Consider the following 22,501-nt stretch of genomic DNA (forward strand, 5'->3'; position numbering starts at 1 on the left):
AAAACAAGGTCAGAGTTTAGTTTTACCTAAAGCATCAAACAAAACCAGTTCACTCTTTTCTGTTCTATTGCATGTGTATGGGATGTATATCAGAGGGTTTTACACCATGTCTTATGTTGTTCTGTATTGATGTTTCCCTGCAGAGACGATGGCTACAGCGCTGCCTGACACTCTGGAGGAGCACAGCCTCTACCCTACTCTCCTGCTTTCCTCGTAGGGTAAAGAGAAATAACAAAAATGGAGAGGATAGATAGAATGAGGGTGGATATATACATAGAAAGGGGGATGATATATAGCTACATAGATAGAAAAGGGGATGATATATAGGTAGATAGGTAGAAAGGGGGATGATATATAGGTAGATAGGTAGAAAGGGGGATGATATATAGGTAGATAGGTAGAAAGGGGGATGATATAGGTAGATAGATAGAAAAGGAGATGATAGATAGATAGATAGATAGATAGATAGATAGATAGAAAGGGGGATGATATATAGGTAGATAGATAGAAAAGGGGATGATAGATAGATAGATAGATAGATAGATAGATAGATAGATAGATAGATAGATAGATAGATAGAAAAGGGGATGATATATAGGTAGATAGATAGAAAGGGGGATGATAGATACATAGATAGATAGAAAAGGGGATGATAGATAGAAAAGGGGATTATATATAAGTAGATAGATAGAAAAGGGGATGATATATATAGGTAGCTAGATAGAAAAGGGGATGATGTATAGGTAGAAATATAGAAAAGGGGATGATGTATAGGTAGATAGATAGAAAAGGGGATGATGTATAGGTAAATAACATTTATAACAAAAATAATTATTATGATTATTATAATAATTATACTATTTATCAATAATTATATAAAAATAATCTATTTGTCTGTCTTCTCCTTTTTCTATCTATCTCTATCTATCTGTATCTATCTATCTTCTCCTTTTTCTATCTATCCATCTATCTGTCTATATTCAATTCAATTCAATATAGCTTTATTAGCATGACTGTAAATTACAGTGTTGCCAAAGCATTATAACAATTAACAACAACAGTGATATATGAATATACATAACAGACAGACATAACATTTATAACAAAAATAATTATTATGATTATAGTATTTATCAATAATTATATAATAATAATCTATATATATGTCTGTCTATCTATCTTCTCATATTTCTATCAAACTGTCTGTCTCTCTCTGTCTTCTCCTTTTTCTATCTATCTTTTCCTTTTTTCAATGATATATGAACATACATAACAGACATCATAACATTTATAACAAAAATAATTATTATGATTATTATAATAATAATTATACTATATATCAATAATTATAATTATATAGAAATAATCGGTCTGTCTGTCTACCTTCTCCCTTTTTTATCTTTCTATATTCTCATTTTTTATCTATATCTGTCTGTCTATCTTCTCCTTTTTCTATTTATCTATCTTCTCCTTCTTATCTATCTATTTATTTATCTTATCCTTTTTCTATCTATCTTCTCATTTATCTGTCTATCTATCTCTATCTGTCTGTCAATCTATCTTCTCATTTTCTATCTATCTATCTATCTATCTTCTCATTTTCTATCTATCTCTATCTGTCTTTCTGTCTGTCTATCTTCTCATTTTTCTGTCTATCTATCTATCTATCTTCTCCTTTCTATCTATCTATCTTCTTCTTTTTCTATCTATCTTCTCATTTTCTATCTATCTCTATCTGTCTGTCTGTCTATTTATCTTCTCCTTTTTCTATCTATCTATCTACTTCTTTTTCTATCTATTTTCTCCTTTTTATCTATCTATCTTCTCATTTTCTATATAGCTCTATCTGTCTATCTTCTCCTTTTTCTATCTATCTATCTTCTCCTTTCTATCCATCTATCTATCTTCTTATTCTGTCTATCTTCTCTTTTTCTAACTATCTATCTTTCTATCTATCTTCTCCTTTTTCTATCTATCTTCTCCTTTTTATCTATCTATCTATCTTCTTTTTCTATCTATCTTCTCCTTTTTATCTATCTATCTATCTTCTTATTATTCTGTCTATCTTCTCTTTTTCTATCTATCTTTGTTTTTATCTGTCTTCTCCTTTTTCTATATATCTATCTTCTCCTTTTTATCTATATATCTATCTTCTCCTTTCTATCTATCTATCTATCTATCTATCTATCTATCTATCTTCTACTTTTTCTAACTATCTTCTTTCTATCTATCTATCTTCTCTTTTTCTATCTCTTTCTTTCTATCTGTCTTCTCCTTTTTCTATCTATCTATCTTCTCATTTTCTATCTATCTCTTTCTGTCTATCTATCTTCTCATTTTTCTATCTATCTATCTATCTATCTATCTATCTATCTTCTTCATTTTCTATCTATCTTCTCCTTTTTCTGTCTATCTATCTTCTCTTTTTCTATCTATCTATATATATATTTCTATATATATATCTTCTTCTGTCTATCTTCTTTTTCTATCTATCTATCTTCTCCTTTTTATCTATCTATCTATCTATCTATCTATCTTCTTCATTTTCTATCTATCTTCTCCTTTTTATCTATATATATATATCTTCTTCTTCTTCTGTCTATCTTCTTTTTCTATCTATCTATCTTCTTCATTTTCTATCTGTCTTCTCCTTTTTATCTATCTATCTTCTTTTTCTATCTATCTTCTCCTTTTTATCTATCTATCTTCTTCTTCTGTCTATCTTCTCCTTTTTCTATGTATCTATCTTCTCCTTTCTATCTATCTCTATCTATCTATCTTCTTATTATTCTGTCTATCTTCTCTTTTTCTATCTATCTTTGTTTTTCTGTCTTTTCCTTTTTATCTATCTATCTATCTTCTTCATTTTCTATCTATCTTCTCCTTTTTATCTATATATCTATCTTCTCCTTTCTATCTGTCTATCTATTTATCTATCTATCTATCTATCTTCTACTTTTTCTAACTATCTTCTTCTTTCTATCTATCTTCTTCTGTCTATCTTCTCTTTTTCTATCTCTTTCTTTCTATCTGTCTTCTCCTTTTTCTATATATCTATCTTCTCCTTTTTATCTATATATCTATCTTCTCATTTTCTATCTATCTCTATCTGTCTTTCTGTCTATCTATCTTCTCCTTTTTCTATCTATCTATCTATCTATCTATCTTCTTATTCTGTCTGTCTTCTCTTTTTCTATCTATCTATCTATCTATCTATATATATATTTCTATATATATATCTTCTTCATTTTCTATCTATCTTCTCCTTTTTATCTATCTCTCTATCTATCTATCTTCTTATTCTGTCTGTCTTCTCTTTTTCTATCTATCTATCTATCTATCTCTATCTATCTATCTATATATTTCTATATATATATCTTCTTCTTCTGTCTATCTTCTCCTTTTTCTATCTATCTATCTTCTCCTTTCTATCTATCTATCTCTATCTATCTATCTTCTTATTATTCTGTCTATCTTCTCTTTTTCTATCTATCTTTGTTTTTATCTGTCTTCTCCTTTTTCTGTCTATCTATCTTCTCTTTTTCTATCTATCTATCTATATATATATATATTTCTATATATATATATATATATCTTCTTCTGTCTATCTTCTTTTTCGATCTATCTATCTTCTCCTTTTTATCTATCTATCTCTCTATCTATCTATCTTCTTATTCTGTCTGTCTTCTCTTTTTCTATCTATCTATCTATCTATATATATATTTCTATATATATATCTTCTTCTTCTTCTGTCTATCTTCTCCTTTCTATCTATCTATCTCTATCTATCTATCTTCTTATTATTCTGTCTAGCTTCTCTTTTTCTATCTATCTTTCTTTTTATCTGTCTTCTCCTTTTTCTATATATCTATCTTCTCCTTTTTATCTATCTATCTATCTTCTTCATTTTCTATCTATCTTCTCCTTTTTATCTATATATCTATTTATCTATCTATCTATCTATCTATCTTCTACTTTTTCTAACTATCTTCTTCTTTCTATCTATCTATCTTCTTCTTTCTATCTATCTATCTTCTTCTGTCTATCTTCTCTTTTTCTATCTATCTTCTCCTTTTTCTGTCTATCTATCTTCTCCTTTCTATCTATCTATCTATTTATCTATCTATCTATCTATCTTCTACTTTTTCTAACTATCTTCTTCTTTCTATCTATCTATCTTCTTCTGTCTATCTTCTCTTTTTCTATCTATCTTCTCCTTTTTCTGTCTATCTATCTTCTCCTTTCTATCTATCTCTCTATCTATCTATCTTCTTCTTATTCTGTCTGTCTTCTCTTTTTCTATCTATCTATCTCTCTATCTATCTATCTTCTTCTTATTCTGTCTGTCTTCTCTTTTTCTATCTATCTATATATATATATTTCTATATATATATCTTCTTCTTCTTCTGTCTATCTTCTTTTTCTATCTATCTATCTTCTCCTTTTTATCTATCTATCTATCTTCTTCATTTTCTATCTATCTTCTCCTTTTTATCTATCTATCTATCTATCTTCTTCTTCTGTCTATCTTCTCCTTTTTCTATGTATCTATCTTCTCCTTTCTATCTATCTCTATCTATCTATCTTCTTATTATTCTGTCTATCTTCTCTTTTTCTATCTATCTTTGTTTTTCTGTCTTTTCCTTTTTATCTATCTATCTATCTTCTTCATTTTCTATCTATCTTCTCCTTTTTATCTGTATATCTATCTTCTCCTTTCTATCTGTCTATCTATTTATCTATCTATCTATCTATCTTCTACTTTTTCTAACTATCTTCTTCTTTCTATCTATCTTCTTCTGTCTATCTTCTCTTTTTCTATCTCTTTCTTTCTATCTGTCTTCTCCTTTTTCTATATATCTATCTTCTCCTTTTTATCTATATATCTATCTTCTCATTTTCTATCTATCTCTATCTGTCTTTCTGTCTATCTATCTTCTCCTTTTTCTATCTATCTATCTATCTATCTATCTTCTTCATTTTCTATCTATCTTCTCCTTTTTCTGTCTATCTATCTTCTTTCTATCTATCTATCTATCTCTCTATCTATCTATCTTCTTCTTATTCTGTCTGTCTTCTCTTTTTCTATCTATCTATCTATCTATCTATCTTCTTCATTTTCTATCTATCTTCTCCTTTTTCTGTCTATCTATCTTCTCCTTTCTATCTATCTATCTATCTCTCTATCTATCTATCTTCTTCTTATTCTGTCTGTCTTCTCTTTTTCTATCTATCTATCTATCTCTCTATCTATCTATCTTCTTCTTATTCTGTCTGTCTTCTCTTTTTCTATCTATCTATATATATATATATTTCTATATATATATATCTTCTTCTTCTGTCTATCTTCTTTTTCTATCTATCTATCTTCTTCATTTTCTATCTGTCTTCTCCTTTTTATCTATCTATCTATCTTCTTTTTCTATCTATCTTCTCCTTTTTATCTATCTATCTTCTTCTTCTGTCTATCTTCTCCTTTTTCTATGTATCTATCTTCTCCTTTCTATCTATCTCTATCTATCTATCTTCTTATTATTCTGTCTATCTTCTCTTTTTCTATCTATCTTTGTTTTTCTGTCTATCTATCTTCTCCTTTCTATCTATCTATCTCTCTATCTATCTATCTTCTTATTCTGTCTGTCTTCTCTTTTTCTATCTATCTATCTATCTATCTATCTATCTATCTATCTATATATATATTTCTATATATATATATATCTTCTTCTTCTGTCTATCTTCTTTTTCTATCTATCTATCTTCTCCTTTTTATCTATATATCTATCTTCTCATTTTCTATCTATCTCTATCTGTCTTTCTGTCTATCTATCTTCTCCTTTTTCTATGTTCTTCATTTTCTATACATCTTCTCCTTTTTCTATCTATCTATCTTCTTCATTTTCTATATATCTTCTCCTTTTTCTATCTATCTATCTTCTCCTTTCTATCTATCTATCTTCTTCATTTTCTATCTATCTTCTCCTTTTTCTATATATCTATCTTCTCCTTTCTATCTATCTATCTTCTTATTCTGTCTATCTTCTCTTTTTCTATATATCTATCTATCTGTCTTTCTATCTACTTTTTCTATCTATCTTCTCCTTTTTATCTATCTATCTATCTTCTTCTTTTTCTATCTATCTTCTCCTTTTTATCTATATATCTATCTTCTCATTTTCTATCTATCTCTATCTGTCTTTCTGTCTATCTATCTTCTCCTTTTTCTATCTATCTATCTTCTCCTTTCTGTCTGTCTATCTATCTATCCATCTTCTCCTTTCTGTCTGTCTCTATCTATCTATCTATCTCTCTTCTTCTTATTCTGTCTGTCTTCTCTTTTTCTATCTATCTATCTGTCTTCTTTTTCTATCTATCTATCTTCTCCTTTTTATTTATCTATCTATCTCCATCTATATATATCTATATATCTATCTTCTCCTTTCTGTCTGTCTGTCTATCTATCTCTATCTATCTATCTTCTTATTCTGTCTATCTTCTCCTTTTTCTATCTATCTATCTTCTCCTTTTATGTATCTATTTATGTATCTATATATCTATCTCTATCTGTCTTTCTGTTTATCTATCTTCTCCTTTTTATCTATATGTTTATCTGTATCTATTCTCTGCTATTTCTAACTCTCTATCTATCTGTCTCTATCTATCTATCTATCTATCGTTTTCTTCTTCTGTCTATCTTCTCCTTTTTCTATCTATCTATCTTCTCCTTTTTATCTATATATTTATCTGTTCTCTGCTTGTTCTAACTCTATCTATCTATCTACCTATTTTCTCATGGTCTGTCTGTCTGTCGATCTTCTTTCATGTCTGTCACTGTCTGTCTATCTTCTCATTTTTCTATCTATCTATCTATCTATCTTCTTCTTTTTCTATCTATTTTCTCCTTTTTATCTATCTATCTATCTATTATTTTCTCATTGTCTGTCTGTCTATCTTCTTTCATGTCTGTCTGTCTATCTTCTCATTTTTCTATCTAGCTAGCTAGCTATCTATTTATCTTTCTATCTATTCTTAGTTTTCTATCTATCTATTTTCTCATTTCTCATCTATTTCTAGCTGTCTATCTATCTTCTCTTCTATCTACCTATCTATCTATATCTATCTATCTATCTGTCTATCTTCTCCTTTTTCTACCTACCTCTCTCTGTCTGTCTATCTTCTCCTTTTTCTATTATCTATGTTTTTTTTATCTATCAATCTCTATCTATCTATCTATCTTCTCCTTTTTCTATCTATCCGTCTTCTCAGTTTTCTTTCTATCTATCCCTATCTGCTTTATCTAGCTATCTATTTAACTATCTATCCACCTGTCTATCGTCTCCTTTTTCTATCTATCTATCTATCATCTCCTTTTTATCTATCTATCTTCTCATTTTTTATATCCATCTATTTCCCCCTATCTATCTATCTATCTATCTATCTATCAATTTTCTCATTGTCTGTCTGTCTATGTTCTTTCATATCTGTCTGTCTGTCTCTGTCTGTCCATCTTCTTATCTATCTAGCTATCTATTTATCTTTCTATCTATTCTTAGTTTTCTATCTATCTTTTCATTGTCTATCTATCTCTCTCCTTTTTCTATTTATCTATGTTTTCCTTTTTTATCTATCTATCTATCTATCTATCTATCTTCTCCTTTTTCTATCTATCTGTCTTCTCAGTTTTCTTTCTATCTATCATCTCCTTTTTATCTATCTTCTCATTTTTCTATCCATCTATTTCCCCCTATCTATCTATCTATCTATCTATCTATCTATCTAGCTAGCTATCTAGCTAGCTATCTAGCTAGCTATTTATCTTTCTATCTATTCTTAGTTTTCTATCTATCTATTTTCTCATTTCTCATCTATTTCTAGCTGTCTATCTATCTTCTCTTATATCTATCTATCTATCTAGCTAGCTAGCTAGCTATTTATCTTTCTATCTATTCTTAGCTTTCTATCTATCTATTTTCTCATTTCTCATCTATTTCTAGCTGTCTATCTTCTCTTATATCTATCTCTCTATTTATCTTCTTCTTTTTCTGTCTCTTCTCATTTTCTATCTATCTCTATCTGTCTTTCGGTCTGTCTATGTTCTCCTTTTTCTATTTATCTGTTTTCCTTTTTTATCTATCTATCTATCTATCTTCTTTTTCTATCTATCTGTCTTCTCAGTTTTCTTTCTATCTATCTCTATCTGCTTTATCTAGCTATCTATTTAACTATCTATCTGCCTGTCTATCGTCTCCTTTTTCTATCTATCTATCTATCTATCTATCTTCTCATTTTTCTATCCATCTATTTCCCCCTTTCTATCTATCTATCTGTCTGTCTATCTATCCATTTTCTCATTGTCTGTCTGTCTATCTTCTTTCATATCTGTCTGTCTGTCTCTGTCTGTCCATCTTCTCATCTATCTATCTATCTATCTATCTCCATCTAGCTATCTATTTATCTTTCTATCTATCTTTTCATTGTCTATCTATCTCTATCTGTCTTTCTGTCTGTCTATGTTCTCCTTTTTCTATTTATCTGTTTTCCTTTTTTATCTATCTATCTTCTCCTTTTTCTATCTATCTGTCTTCTCAGTTTTCTTTCTATCTATCTCTATCTGCTTTATCTAGCTATCTATTTAACTATCTATCTGCCTGTCTATCGTCTCCTTTTTCTATCTATCTATCATCTCCTTTTTATCTATCTATCTTCTCATTTTTCTATCCATCTATTTCCCCCATCTATCTATCTATCTATCTATCTATCTATCTATCTATCTATGCATTTTCTCATTGTCTGTCTATCTTGTTTCATATCTGTCTGTCTGTCTCTGTCTGTCCATCTTCTCATCTATCTATCTTTATTATTTTCACATTGTCTGTCTGTCTATCTTCTTTCATATCTGTCTGTCTGTCTCTGTCTGTCTATCTTCTCATTTTTCTATCTATCTATCTGTCTATCTATCTAGCTATCTATTTATCTTTCTATCTATTCTTAGTTTTCTATCTATCTATTTTTAGCTGTCTATCTATCTTCTCATTTTTCTACCTACCTCTGTCTGTCTGTCTGTCTATCGTCTCCTTTTTCTATCTATCTACCATCTCCTTTTTATCTATCTTTTCATTTTTCTATCCATCAATTTCCCCCTATCTATCTATCTATCTATCTATCTATCTATCTATCTATCTATCTATCCATTTTCTCATTGTCTGTCTGTCTTCTTTCATATTTGTCTGTCTGTCTGTCTCTGTCTGTCCATCTTCTCATCTATCTATCTATCTATTTATCTATCTTTATTATTTTCTCATTGTCTGTCTGTCTATCTTCTTTCATATCTGTCTATCTTCTCATTTTTCTATCTAGCTATCTATTTATCTTTCTATCTATTCTTAGTTTTCTATCTATCTATTTTCTAATTTCTCATCTATTTCTAGCTGTCTATCTATCTATCTATCTATCTTCTCATTTTCTATCTATCTATTTATCTTCTTTTTCTGTCTCTTCTCATTTTCTATCTATCTCTATCTGTCCTTTCTGTCTGTCTATCTTCTCCTTTTTCTATTTATCTATGTTTTCCTTTTTTATCTATCTATCAATCTATCTATCTACTCCTTTTTCTATCTATCTGTCTTCTCAGTTTTCTTTCTATCTATCTCTATCTGCTTTATCTAGCTATCTATTTAACTATCTATCTGCCTGTCTATCGTCTCCTTTTTCTATCTATCTATCTATCATCTCCTTTTATCTATCTATCTTCTCATTTTTCTATCCATCTATTTCTATCTATCTATCTATCCATTTTCTCATTGTCTGTCTGTCTATCTTCTTTCATATCTGTTTGTCTGTCTCTATCTATCTATCTATCTCCATCTAGCTATCTATTTATCTTTCTATCTATTCTTAGTTATCTATCTATCTATCTTTTCATTTTCTATCTATCTCTATCTCTGTCTATCTATCTATTCTCTGCTTTATCTATCTATCTATTTTCTCATTTCTCATCTATCTCTGTCTGTCTCTGTTCTCATCTATCTATCTATCTATCTATCTATTTTCTCCTTTTTCTACCTATCAATTCAATTCAATTCAATGTAGCTTTATTAGCATGACTGTGTAAAGTACAGTGTTGCCAAAGCATTACAACAATTCATATCAATGACATGAACATATATAACAAATAACAAAAATAACAACAACATCAATGATAATAACAGTTAGACTGTTAACTGTTACTCACTGTCTCTCAGGCTGTCAAGTGTTGCTACATATTTTGCAGCGAGGGGGGCGGTGTTCCCCTCTCCCAGAATTATTCCTAATTTTTCAGTTTCTGTAAATTTTTCAAAATTTGGAATCAGATCTTTAAATCTGTCCATGAATAATTCTCTTGTTTCTTTAAATTTTTCACATTTAAGAAGAAAGTGGAGCTCTGTCTCGACCTCACCTGTCTCACAGTGACCACACCTCCTCTCCTCTCTGGGCAGCCAGGAGCGTTTATACCTGCCCCTCTCTATAGCCAGGCTGTGGTCACTGAGTCTGTACCTGGTCAGGATCTGTCTCTGCTTCGTATCTCGGACAGTCAGGAGATACTCTTCTAAATATATATTATTTAGTATTATTTATTAATATTTATTTATTATTTATTATATTATTTAATATATATTATTAAATATATATATTTATTTAAATATATATATATATATATATATATATATATATATATATATATATATATATATATAATATTCTACCTATCTCTGTCTCTGTCTATCATCTCCTTTTTCTATTTATCTGTTTTCCTTTTTTATCTATCTATCTATCTTCTCATTTTTCTATCCATCTATTTCCCCCTATCTATCTATCTATCTATCTATCTATCCATTTTCTCATTGTCTGTCTGTCTGTCTATCTTCTTTCATATCTGTCTGTCTGTCTCTGTCTGTCTATCTTCTCATTTTTCTATCTATCTATCTAGCTACCTATTTATCTTTCTATCTATTCTTAGTTTTCTATCTATCTATTTTCTCATTTCTCATCTATTTCTAGCTGTCTATCTTCTCTTATATCTATCTATCTATCTTCTCATTTTCTATCTATCTATTTATCTTCTTCTTTTTCTGTCTCTTCTCATTTTCTATCTATCTCTATCTGTCTTTCTGTCTGTCTATCTTCTCCTTTTTCTATTTATCTATGTTTTCCTTTTTTATCTATCTATCTATCTTCTCCTTTTTCTATCTACCTGTCTTCTCAGTTTTCTTTCTATCTATCTCTATCTGCTTCATCTAGCTATCTATTTAACTATCTATCTGCCTGTCTATCGTCTCCTTTTTCTTTCTATCTATCTATCTATCTATCTATCTATCTTTTCTATCTTTTCTATCTTTTCTATTGTCGTAGGCCCCTGGGATTAGGGGCGTGACCACTGTGACCCGGAAGGAGGAAGCTCACAGAGATACACAGACACGGGGAGTAAATGACCTCAAATCATACATTTTATTTGTTTCCAACGCCCTCCACCACACCCAAAAACAAACTTAAACCATAATTACAGCCCAGTGGGGCTCTAGAGTTCAGTAGTTTTCTTTTTTTTCTATTAAAGGTCCGTGCGGCCTCAGCCCTCAGCTCCCCAGTAAAAGTCTCCCAAAATGAGGGCTGGCGGGCCAGCTGGCGGCTCAATCAGCCCTCATGTGGGCCAGCTGAGACAGGCATGGCTTTGCGCTCTGGCATGGGGCGGACCCACAACTCCCCCGCCTCCTCACGCCACAGTCCCTCCCCCTAAGCTTCCAGCCACCAGGGTCGAAGGTGAGGCGTGACCTGGTGACTGGAGCGAACGAAGAGAGGCGGGGTGAGGAGAGCGGGGGATGCAGTTCGTTCGTTGAATCAAATGTAAGTGGCTCTGGATCGGGGCATGAGCCCCATAACCTTTACAATTATGTACAATCCTTAAAATGGTCTGAATATGATTTGAGAAATTAATAGTACTGTTTTTGTTTCATTAATTTAATTATTTAAATTAAAAACAACTTAATTTTGTAGACATACCCATTTTTTACTATCAGGGGTGCAGTGTTGGGGAACTTCTGTGTTCAGGAATTCTAGGTAATGTATTTTTTACATTTGCATTAACTAAACATCAAAATGTGATTTTGATTCCGATTTGAATGGCTTATGTATTGTTTTATTAATGTAATTACATTCTAAATAATTAACTAATTAATTAATTTAAGTGATTAATTTATTGAATTAATACTTTTAATAGTGTATTCAAATTCACGAATTAAGTTTATGTTTGGTTTGAAAACATTTTTTATATTTTTAAGAATTTATTTTTTATTTAAAATGGTCCAAAAGTGACTTATTTGACCACAACTACAAAATATCTATAAATCTAAAGCTTATAAAATGTTGTGTTTTTGTTACATGAGCATTGTAGAGATTTTTTGTATTCTACTTTTTAAAATAAAGAGTCTTCCACCTCAGCTCAGCAGTGCCCCTGAATAAAGAAATCATGAACTCTGTATTCAGCTTTATTAGTGGCCTTATCTCAGCTCGCATTGTTTTTCTCCTCTCACCTCTGTTGGCTGCAACAGTGGGGTTCAGGCTTGGGAAGTATAGAATACTGAGTTCTAAAGGTGGAAACCACGTCTTTTCTACACACATTACATGTCAAAAGTTAATAGATGCAATTATCTTAATACATCAATGCAAACGTAATGTTCCGAAAAGAAATATATTAAAATAAATTCTGCCAGGCATGTCACAAATGTTGTGCTTTCTCATCTGTACAAACATTTAATTTGCCTTAAAACCAGGAAACACTATAGAAAAGTGTTGCTTTAACATTATCTGGTTGACCACATATACACAGACTCAATTTTTTTATACACAGCTTCAAAATTTAACCATCCAAAAGGCAGAAAGTAAAACCTGCAGAAAAAGAAAACAAATGCAACTTCAATTTCAGTTGAACAGGCATGTTTAGGTTTCTGTAACCTTAATTTGAACCAAAAAAGTTTTAGAAGTGTTGAATCAAGCGTGCATAGCTATCACACTACACTGTGATGTGTCTTTGTGATGAAAACCCTGCCTACCTTTTCGATAATGGTAACATGAATTCTGATTATTAATTTGATTATAAAGACAAAATTTGGCGTTTTGAATGCAAAATTAAACTCATTAATTAAAAAATGTATTAATATCTTTATACAGCATATGTATTATATTTATAAACAGAAATGTCATAAGAAAATACCTAAAGTCTATTTTTTGTAGAGAAGTACAGTGTCTTAAAATGGTTATAAACCAAAAAATACAAAATTCCTCGAAAGTTAACATGAAATGTTTGCTAAGCACATGCTATCTTTCTTTTATGTTATTGATTATATTTTATTCAATTGTAGTGTATTATTTGATTTGTTTTCAATTTGTTCATAATTCATTTACAGTGTTGGGCACGTTACTTTGAAAAAGTAATTAGTTATAGTTACTAGTTACTTCTTCTAGTTCTAGTTACCAGTAAAAGTAACTATTGCGTAGATGAACAAAAGAAAATAAATGATGTAATTACTATTATTATTAGAAAAATAACAAACGAAAATAAACCCAAAATGTTAACAAAAATATAATCTAATGAATTAAAAAAAATTAAGAAACGAAAAATTCCAGAGGACCAAAGAAAATTACTAAGGGCCCTATTTAACAATCTATAGGGCACAAGGTAATTGCGCTTTGCGCAGTTGAATTTAGGGGCGTGTCCTCTGTCTTTGGTATGGTAAGGGCGCGAAAAACTACGCCTTGTCAGCTTCAACAGCGCAAAGGGTGTGTTTTAATTCCCTTAATTATTCATTGGTGTGTTTTGGGCATAATGTGAAATAAGCCAATCAGTGTGTCTGTATCCATCCCCTTTAAGACACAGCTGCGCGTTGACTTCTGGGGTGGGTTTCCCGAAAACGATCAACCTTAGCGAATAACGAACAAACTAACGAATGACGTGAGTAAAGAACGAGCCACTTCTGCGAGTGTTTCCCAAAGAGCTTCGCAATGCGAAAATTAACAAACTAGGTTAAAGAATGTCTTTGTTGACTCCTCCCCCGAAACAGCGCACTCAATCGATCCACAAATATCGATTCAACATTGCCAATATGCAGTATTTATTCACTATTACACCCTAAAAACGTAGAAATGTGTTGTAATCATCAATATTATACATATTCTGAAATTTAAATTACAAAAGGATGTACTTTGGCATTAATAAAATACTCCTCAAGACACATATGACTAAATAAATACTTAAAAATCTAATGTATTTAAAAAAAATTTTTTTTACTTTTCTAAAACTATTATTGTTCATATATATTATATTTATAGATATTATACTAATATTATTAATAGTAATATTGATAGTAATATAAATGTATTATTATTATAATTATTAATAATATTTTTATAATATTAATAATGAGCTGGAGCTTCACAGAGTGTATAAAGTATAACACACATTCCTGTTGATTTATAATGTGTATGTATATGTATATATATATATATATATATATATATATATATATATATATATATATATATATATATATATATATATACATATACATACACATTATAAATCAACAGGAATGTGTGTTATACTTTATACACTCTGTGAAGCTCCAGCTCATCCTAAATCACCATCTCAGTTGGGTTTAGGTCAGGGGATTGTGAAGGCCACGCACCTTTTTGTTTACTAGATAATAATATGCGTCAAATAATAGTTTTCATGGTTTTAATATTAATCGACAATGTAAAAAAAAAAAAAAAACATTGAATGAGACGTGTCCAACAGGCGTCTCCTGCACCGGACCTACAGTACCTGGGATTTTCCCAATAGCATGGAAATATATTGTCTGGTACTGTAATCCCGGCCTGGTGGGAATCCACGGACTTGGTGACTTTGCAGTTTTGTTTAAACCGTGAGCATCATCTGCAGGAATTGACTGATTGCATTTCTTGCAGCATTAATGTCAAGAACTCTACCATCGCTAATCTGGATTTTAATAATTTATTCGTGGGTTTGATTGGTCAATTCCAATATGCCCAGTTAGACTACAAGCCACAGACAAAGTTGGCATTATAATATAATATAATATAATATAATATAACTCATTCACTCACTCATCGTCAACCGCTTTATCCGTTAAGGGTCGCGGGGTGGCTGGAGTCTATACCAGCTGGCATCGGGCGGAAGGCAGTATACACCCTGGACAGGCCGCCAATCCATCGCAGGGCAGACAGACACACAGACACATCCATTCACACTCACAGCTAAGGGGCAATTTTTATCCGACATCCAATTAGCCTGAACGTGCCGTGGGAGGAAACCGGAGCACACGTAGACACGGGGAATAATATAATGTAATGTAATGTAATGTAATGTAATGTAATATAATATAAATCCCTGGTGTTTAAGGTGCTGAACTCGAGATCCCCTAAAGAAGCTCTTTTAAAATAACGACTGGGTGAGGGCACTCGTTAGTCTGCGAGCGAGTTTACGTGGTACTTTAGTTACGCACAGGTTTGGGAAACACTCTTCAATTAACAATCAATCTTAAGTACGAGTTAACGAAGTTCTTAGCGTTACGAAGCTTTCGGGAAACCCACCACTGTTCATTACTATTTTAGGAGAGCACAGGAAACTGACTGTGCGTCAGGCTGTGAAGATAGCAGCTTGGAGAAGAGTCAATTTATTTTATTCTTTATTCTGTTTACTGTTTATGTAAAAACTGGGTTTGCAACAGAGATCATAAAAATTGACATAAAGAGTAAAATATTTATATCTTATGAATAAAATAATAACAGCAGTGAAATTAAAGTATAATGATAAGAGATTATCAAATTTATACCAATAAACTAAGAACATGGGAATTATGGGAAAAAAATATATATATATATATATATATATATATATATATAAAATTTTCTTTATAAAATAATTAAAGTAAATAAAAAAATAATAATATAAAATGTAAACTCATTAAAAAAACTAATTTAAAACAATCACAGGCTTTCTGAGAGTGTGCAGAATAATAAAAGTTTCAGTTTCAGTTAGTTTCATTTTTAAATCATTGAAACAGCTCATCAAAACCTCAACCTATCCTTTATATTTGACAATATTTGATTAACTTACAGGTCCTTATGTGGCTTTAATAGTGAGTTTATTGCATTTTCCTTATTTATTACAACGTTTTTTTTAGAAGACAGAGGTTATTCTGCCCGCAATGCCGCGTGCGCTGCAAGCTTTACGTTGCCTGCCTGACATGCGCTGGACGAGATTTTAACTAGCTAAATTAATATATTTAATAATTTAATAAATGTGCCCTGGTAAAAAGAAACGAATGCTAACATATAGCTTTATATTTCTGTGTATTTCAAATGTTTTAAGTTTATAATATATATATTATCCCGGTTCGTACAGAGCAGAGCCCCGCCCCCACTACGGCTACTCTGATCATATCACTGTCATGCTCATCCCAGCATACAGACAGCTCATCAGACGTGCCAAATCAGAGAAGAAGCAAGTTACAACCTGGCCTCCAGGAGCCATCTCTGCTCTTCAGGACTGTTTTGAGCACACTGACTGGGACATGTTCAGAGAAGCTGCTACTTCTGATGACTCCATCAACCTGGAGGAGTACACAGACTCAGTGACTGGCTACATCAGCAAGTGCATTGAGGATGTTACTGTCTCCAAAACCATCACATCCCGCCCCAACCAGAAGCCGTGGATGACTGCAGAGGTGCGTGTGCTGCTGAGATCCCAAAACAAGGCCTTTAAGTCAGGGGACAGGGCTCGCCTCCGAACAGCTAGAGCCAAGCTCTCCCAGGGGATCAGAGAGGCAAAGCGCACCTACGCAAAGAAAATCCACGCCCACTTCCAGGACACTACTGACACTCGGCGCATGTGGCAGGGCATCCAGACCATCACCAACTACAAGTCACCCTCCCCTGCTTGTAACAGTGATGCCTCCCTTCCAGATGCACTGAACTCCTTCTACGCAAGGTTCGAAGCACAGAACTACACGACAGCAAGGAAGACTACACCTCCTCCAAACGACCAGGTACTGTGCCAGTCCTCAGCTTATGTGCGGAAAACTCTACTCAGAGTCAACCCACGGAAAGCCCCAGGACCAGACAGCATTCCTGGCAGAGTACTCAGAGGATGTGCAGAACAACTCACGGATGTTCTCACGGACATTTTCAACATCTCTCCGAGTACTGCAATCGTGCCGACGTGCTTCAAGACGACCACCATCGTCCCTGTGCCGAAGAAGTCTCAAGTGTCCTGCCTTAATGACTACCGTCCCATTGCACTCCCATCATCATGAAGTGCTTTGAGAAGCTGGTCATGAGGCACATCAAAAACCAGCTCCCGTCCTCACTGGACCCTCTGCAGTTTGCGTATCGTCCAAACAGATCAACAGACGATGCCATCTCTACTGCGCTCCAACTGGCTCTCACCCACCTGGACAACAAAGACTGCTATGTTCGAATGCTGTTCATCGACTTCAGTTCAGCATTCAACACCATCATCCCTCAGCATCTGATCGGAAAACTGAGCTTGCTGGGCCTGAACTCCTCCCTCTGCAACTGGGTTTTAGACTTCCTAACTGAGAGACCACAATCAGTCAGGATTGGAAACAACACCTCCAGCACCACCATACTGAGCACCGGCGCCCCAGGGCTGTGTGCTCAGCCCACTGCTGTTCACTCTGCTGACTCATGACTGTACTGCAAAGTACAGCTCAAACCACATCAAGTTCGCTGATGACACAACTGTAGTTGGCCTCATCAGCAAGAACGACGAGTCAGCATACAGAGAGGAGGTGCAGTGGCTGACGGACTGGTGCAGAACCAACAACCTATCTCTTAACGTGGATAAAACCAAGGAGATGGTTGTTGACTTCAGGAGAGCTCCAGGTGTCCACCACCCGCTGAACATCAACGGCTCTGCTGTGGAAATTGTGGATAACACCAAGTTCCTCTGTGTTCACATTGCAGAGAACCTCACCTGGTCCCTCAACACCAGCTCCATAACCAAGAAAGCCCAGCAGCGCCTCTACTTCCTGCGGAGACTGAGGAAAGCACATCTCCCACCCCCCATCCTCACCATGTTCTACAGAGGGACTGTAGAAAGCATCCTGAGCACCTGCATTACCGTCTGGTTTGGGAATTGCAACACCTCAGACCGCAAGACCCTACAGCGGATAGTGCGGACAGCTGAGAAAATCATCGGAGTCTCTCTTCCCTCCATCACCGAGATCTACACCACACGCTGCATCCGCAAAGCCACCAGCATTGTGGACGACTCCACCCATCCCTCACACGGACTCTTCGCTCTGATGCCGTCCGGCAGAAGATACAGGAGCATCCGAGCCTCCACTACTAGACTCTGCAACAGCTTCATCCACCAGGCAGTCAGACTTCTCAACGCACAGAGACAGAACTGAACTCCCACCCCACCCACCACTCACCAAACACACTCGCACAAAACTAAACTGTACACCCCCCCCCCCTTTACACTCACAAAGAACTGAACTTCACCCACACACACACCCAGTCAGCACACAGAGGCTGACATGACTTTATTTGCTGCACTCTTAAAAACTATAAACTCTACCTCAGTAACTGCTGTGATTATATAAGTTACAGTATGTCACATCTCTGCACCTTATCCCCACTATACACTTTATTATACCGTATCGGTACTGCACTGTCCTGTCTTTAAATTGTCTCGTCTTTTGTATTTATTGTATTTATTGTTATTTAGTGTTATAATTTTATGTTGCACTGTCGTCACTCCTGAACTTTATGTTGTCTATTGCTTGTTGTTCTATGTTGCACCATGGTTCCGGAGGAACGTAATTTCATCACACTGTGTACCTGTACTCAGATGTAATGACAATAAAAGCCTCTTGACTTGACTCTTGACTTATCATTGGCGTAGGAACCGGGGGGGATTAGAAAAAGGTGCATTTGTCCCCCCCAAAAATGAAATAGTTTCGCTCAGATCAGCTGTACTATTAATGAGGAGACAGGTGACCGCTGAGTAAATGGGAAATCTTATAACGCCAATCACGAAGCCGGTTCAGGAATTAAGTTCCGTCTCTCAGTAGAAACAGCCACGTCGCGCGCAGGAGAGTGTGCTGGTGGGGGGGAAACCCCTCCTCCGCTGTGAAATTAAGCAGCGCGATCGGGATGCAGCAGCTGATTTTAAACCAGATATGGATATACAGCGATTTTTCTAAAAGAAAGGTAACGCTAGGCTAACCATGTAAACCATGTAAACTTCTATGTTTCTGATAGCTGGTTAAAATGTTCAAACCAACTCTGCAATACAGCCTGTGACAGTCAGTTAGCTTAACTTTGGAATTAGTTTAGTTTAAGAAAAACAAAACTATATAGCCTAATGTTCAGCTTACCCTGTACCTGATCAGCTAATAACTATTTAATTTTCATTCGTTTAGATTCGTTTAGATAATAGCTAGAGTTTAGTACAACACTGGGTAATGTTGGTAGTTTAAAGCAGTTTCTTAACCCTGATCACTGCCCTTAAATTTGTTTTCCGCCAGATCCAACTGATTAGCTAATAAACAGTCCTTTACTGAGTTTACCTGTTAAAATCTCTTAGCCCCCTATGGATCCTAAATCAATCATGTTTGTCCAGCAGTGTATTAGACACATCATACCACCAATTACTTTATTATGTGCATTTAAAGCAGAGGAAGCTCTAGAATATGTAACAGTGGATAAATAGAATGTGTTGCAGGCTGTAAATGCTGGAATGCGTGTATTAATAAATTCAATTAAGCTTAACACCTAACACATATACAAAATATATTGGGTTCTTAATGGCTGCAATCAAATAAAAGTAAAAGTAAAAGCATTTTTTTTTTCAATTACTGTATTAGTTGATTTGATTTGGTGTTATACAAGGTTTTCGCAATCCCTCAGTGCCCTTGGTGAGAAAAAACTAGCGTGATGATGAATAACCAAAAGTAAGATGTAAAAACTCAATAAGAAGGAGAAGAAGAACCCAGGTTCAAAAGTTAAAATCCCTCAGAGCTTGAAGAAGATCCACAAACATAAATCACACCTCAAAAGGAAGCCTCTCCTCCTCTGGGCCACACTGGATAGAACATAATAACGAGAGCGCTGAGAATAATGAATAAAACAACAAAGTGTGGTTAAGTGTTACAAACGTACACAAGGGTGTGAACAGTGTGTAAACCTCTGCCGAGACCAGGATGAAAATAATACAAAGTGTATATACTCTATTTAGTACAGTGCAGTGAAAATAAAGGTGTAAAAAGCTAAAAAGCACACACTGCACCACTAAAAGCACCTACACCAGAGGGTGCAAATAAAATAACCAGTTACCATTTCATTAACTTTAATCCATTTAAATAATTTAAACTGCTTTACATTACAATCCTTGCTGATACAGATCCATCCTGATGTCACTAGAATTCTTGTCGCTGAATGCAATCATATTCTCACTACAATGCTGCCAATATTTGGTAGATTTTATTCCAAGCCACTTTGCAGCTTTTATGATCAAAAGGTGAAAAACGTTTGTGTAAAATGTATATCAAGCTCTGAAAAAAAAAAAAAGACCACTTAAAAATGATGAGTTTCTTTGATTTTACCAAATTGAAAACCTCTGGATTATAATCAAGAGGAAGATGGATGATCACAAGCCATCAAACCAATCAAGCTGAACTGCTTGAATTTTTGCGCCAGGAGTGGCATAAAATTATCCAAAAGCAGTGTGTAAGACTGGTGGAGGAGAACATGCCAAGATACATAAAAACTATTATTAAAAACGAGGGTTATTCCACCAAATATCTATTTCTGAACTTATAAAACTTTATGAATATGAACTTGTTTTCTTTGCATGATTTGAAGTCTGAAAGCTCTGCATCTTTTTTTTTTATTTCAGCCATTTCTCATTTTCTGTGAATAAATGCTCTAAATTACAATAACTGTAGAAATACATGTGCAACATCTCTTAAAAGTAAGCCATTAAAGCCACTTAAAAGTCTAATGCCTCTGCTGGCTGGTTTCAGTACAATGTGTAGCTCCACCCATCCCCATATGTTTCAACGATAAAACGCCCATTTTCCATCATTTTTTTCTCATCTTAACTTTGAAGTTTTTCCATCTCTAGTGTCCCCCCCCCAGAAATCAGTTTATAAACCTTATTATTCTGCTATATTATCGTAACAAGGAGGGGATTGACAGACAGCCTTGGATGAAACATATCCTTTGTGAGTTTTAGTCAAGCTGTCAGTCAAGCAACTGGCTAGTTATTAATACTATTATTGATCATGTGGTGTGTTTATGCTATTGGTTTTATTAATAATTACTTTGTTCTTTGATGATTTTTTAAATTTGTAAGTCTTATGTTATCATAAAATGACCTAGATGCAGTGGTGTGAAAAATGATTTTCCCTTCAGGATTCCTTAATGTTTTGCATGTTTGTCACTGTTACAAATGTTTTAGATTAACTAATGAATTTACATATTAGTCAAAGGCAATGCAAGTAACTGGAACAAACTGGGTGTCCAGAGGGAAATCCACTTTGTTTCTGGTTCTGTAGGCTATTTTAATGGGTTACCAAATGAGTAGGTGAGTCTGACTCCACCTCTGCTGTCTACTAAGCAGCCTCTGGTTGCAAATTTGACCACAGTGTCCATGCTATTGTTCAGCAATTGATCAGAAAAACATCGGAATTCTAAGTGTTAATCCATATTAAATAAACAGCAATAGTGATGGAGACATTCAGTGTGGTGAAGCCAGGTGAATCTGAAAAACAGTGAAATGCTGGAGGGATGAGGAGCTGTTTTCTTTGGGGGTTTTCTAAATAGAGCAGGAACGCTGTTCCTTCCCGAGTTACTTCAGGTCAGGAACTCTTTCATGTCAGTTGTGAGGACTTTTTCAGAGAGGATCGGTGGCACAGACAGAAGCCAAGAGTTAACGAGAGGGAGACATTAACGCTGAAAGTTGTTAAAGAGCGTCTTTTGCCCTCGCCGGATCCCCAATTAAATCTCCTCTCCTGAGCTGTTTTGATAAAGGTAATTAGATATTGATTATGTTGCTGCTCCAATATCCGGCCACGTCTTCAAAGGGGAAGGCGTCTCTCACAGGAAATAATCACTGGGATGTTTACAAAGGAGAAAAAGAGGGCGTGAGATAAAGCGAGGGAGAAAAAAGGAGGAGTGTCGCGACACTTCACAGTGTGTCTAACCAGCCTAATCATCTTGTTGCTATTTCTGATTTAATTTAAACCCTTATTACAGAAGCTCTGCACAGCAGCGACAGACGGGGTGTCTTGGGCTTTGTAAAAAAAAAGAATTAAGTTTTGGTCTTGGATCTCTGAAGTTTATGTCCAAGTTGGGTCTCTAAGTTAAATTTTGAGTTTCTAATGTGCAAGTTTGGAGTCCATGAGATGCAAATTCTTGCTGA

The 22,501-nt window shown here is 33.9% G+C and overlaps 1 protein-coding gene across 1 annotated transcript; it reads left to right on the forward strand.

Annotated features, from left to right (window-relative positions):
• The first annotated feature begins 140 nt into the window (after nt 1-140).
• LOC125796523 (uncharacterized) lies at nt 141-18,525 on the forward strand. The gene is made up of 2 exons (XM_049473841.1): nt 141-218; nt 16,451-18,525. Exon 2 carries the CDS (start codon nt 16,497-16,499, stop codon nt 17,358-17,360), a length of 864 nt encoding a protein of 287 aa, XP_049329798.1. The 5' UTR covers nt 141-218; nt 16,451-16,496; the 3' UTR covers nt 17,361-18,525.
• Nucleotides 18,526-22,501: the final 3,976 nt, after the last annotated feature.

The sequence above is a fragment of the Astyanax mexicanus genome, chromosome 2, assembly GCF_023375975.1.
Source record: "Astyanax mexicanus isolate ESR-SI-001 chromosome 2, AstMex3_surface, whole genome shotgun sequence".
Taxonomy (NCBI): Eukaryota; Metazoa; Chordata; class Actinopteri; order Characiformes; family Acestrorhamphidae; genus Astyanax; species Astyanax mexicanus.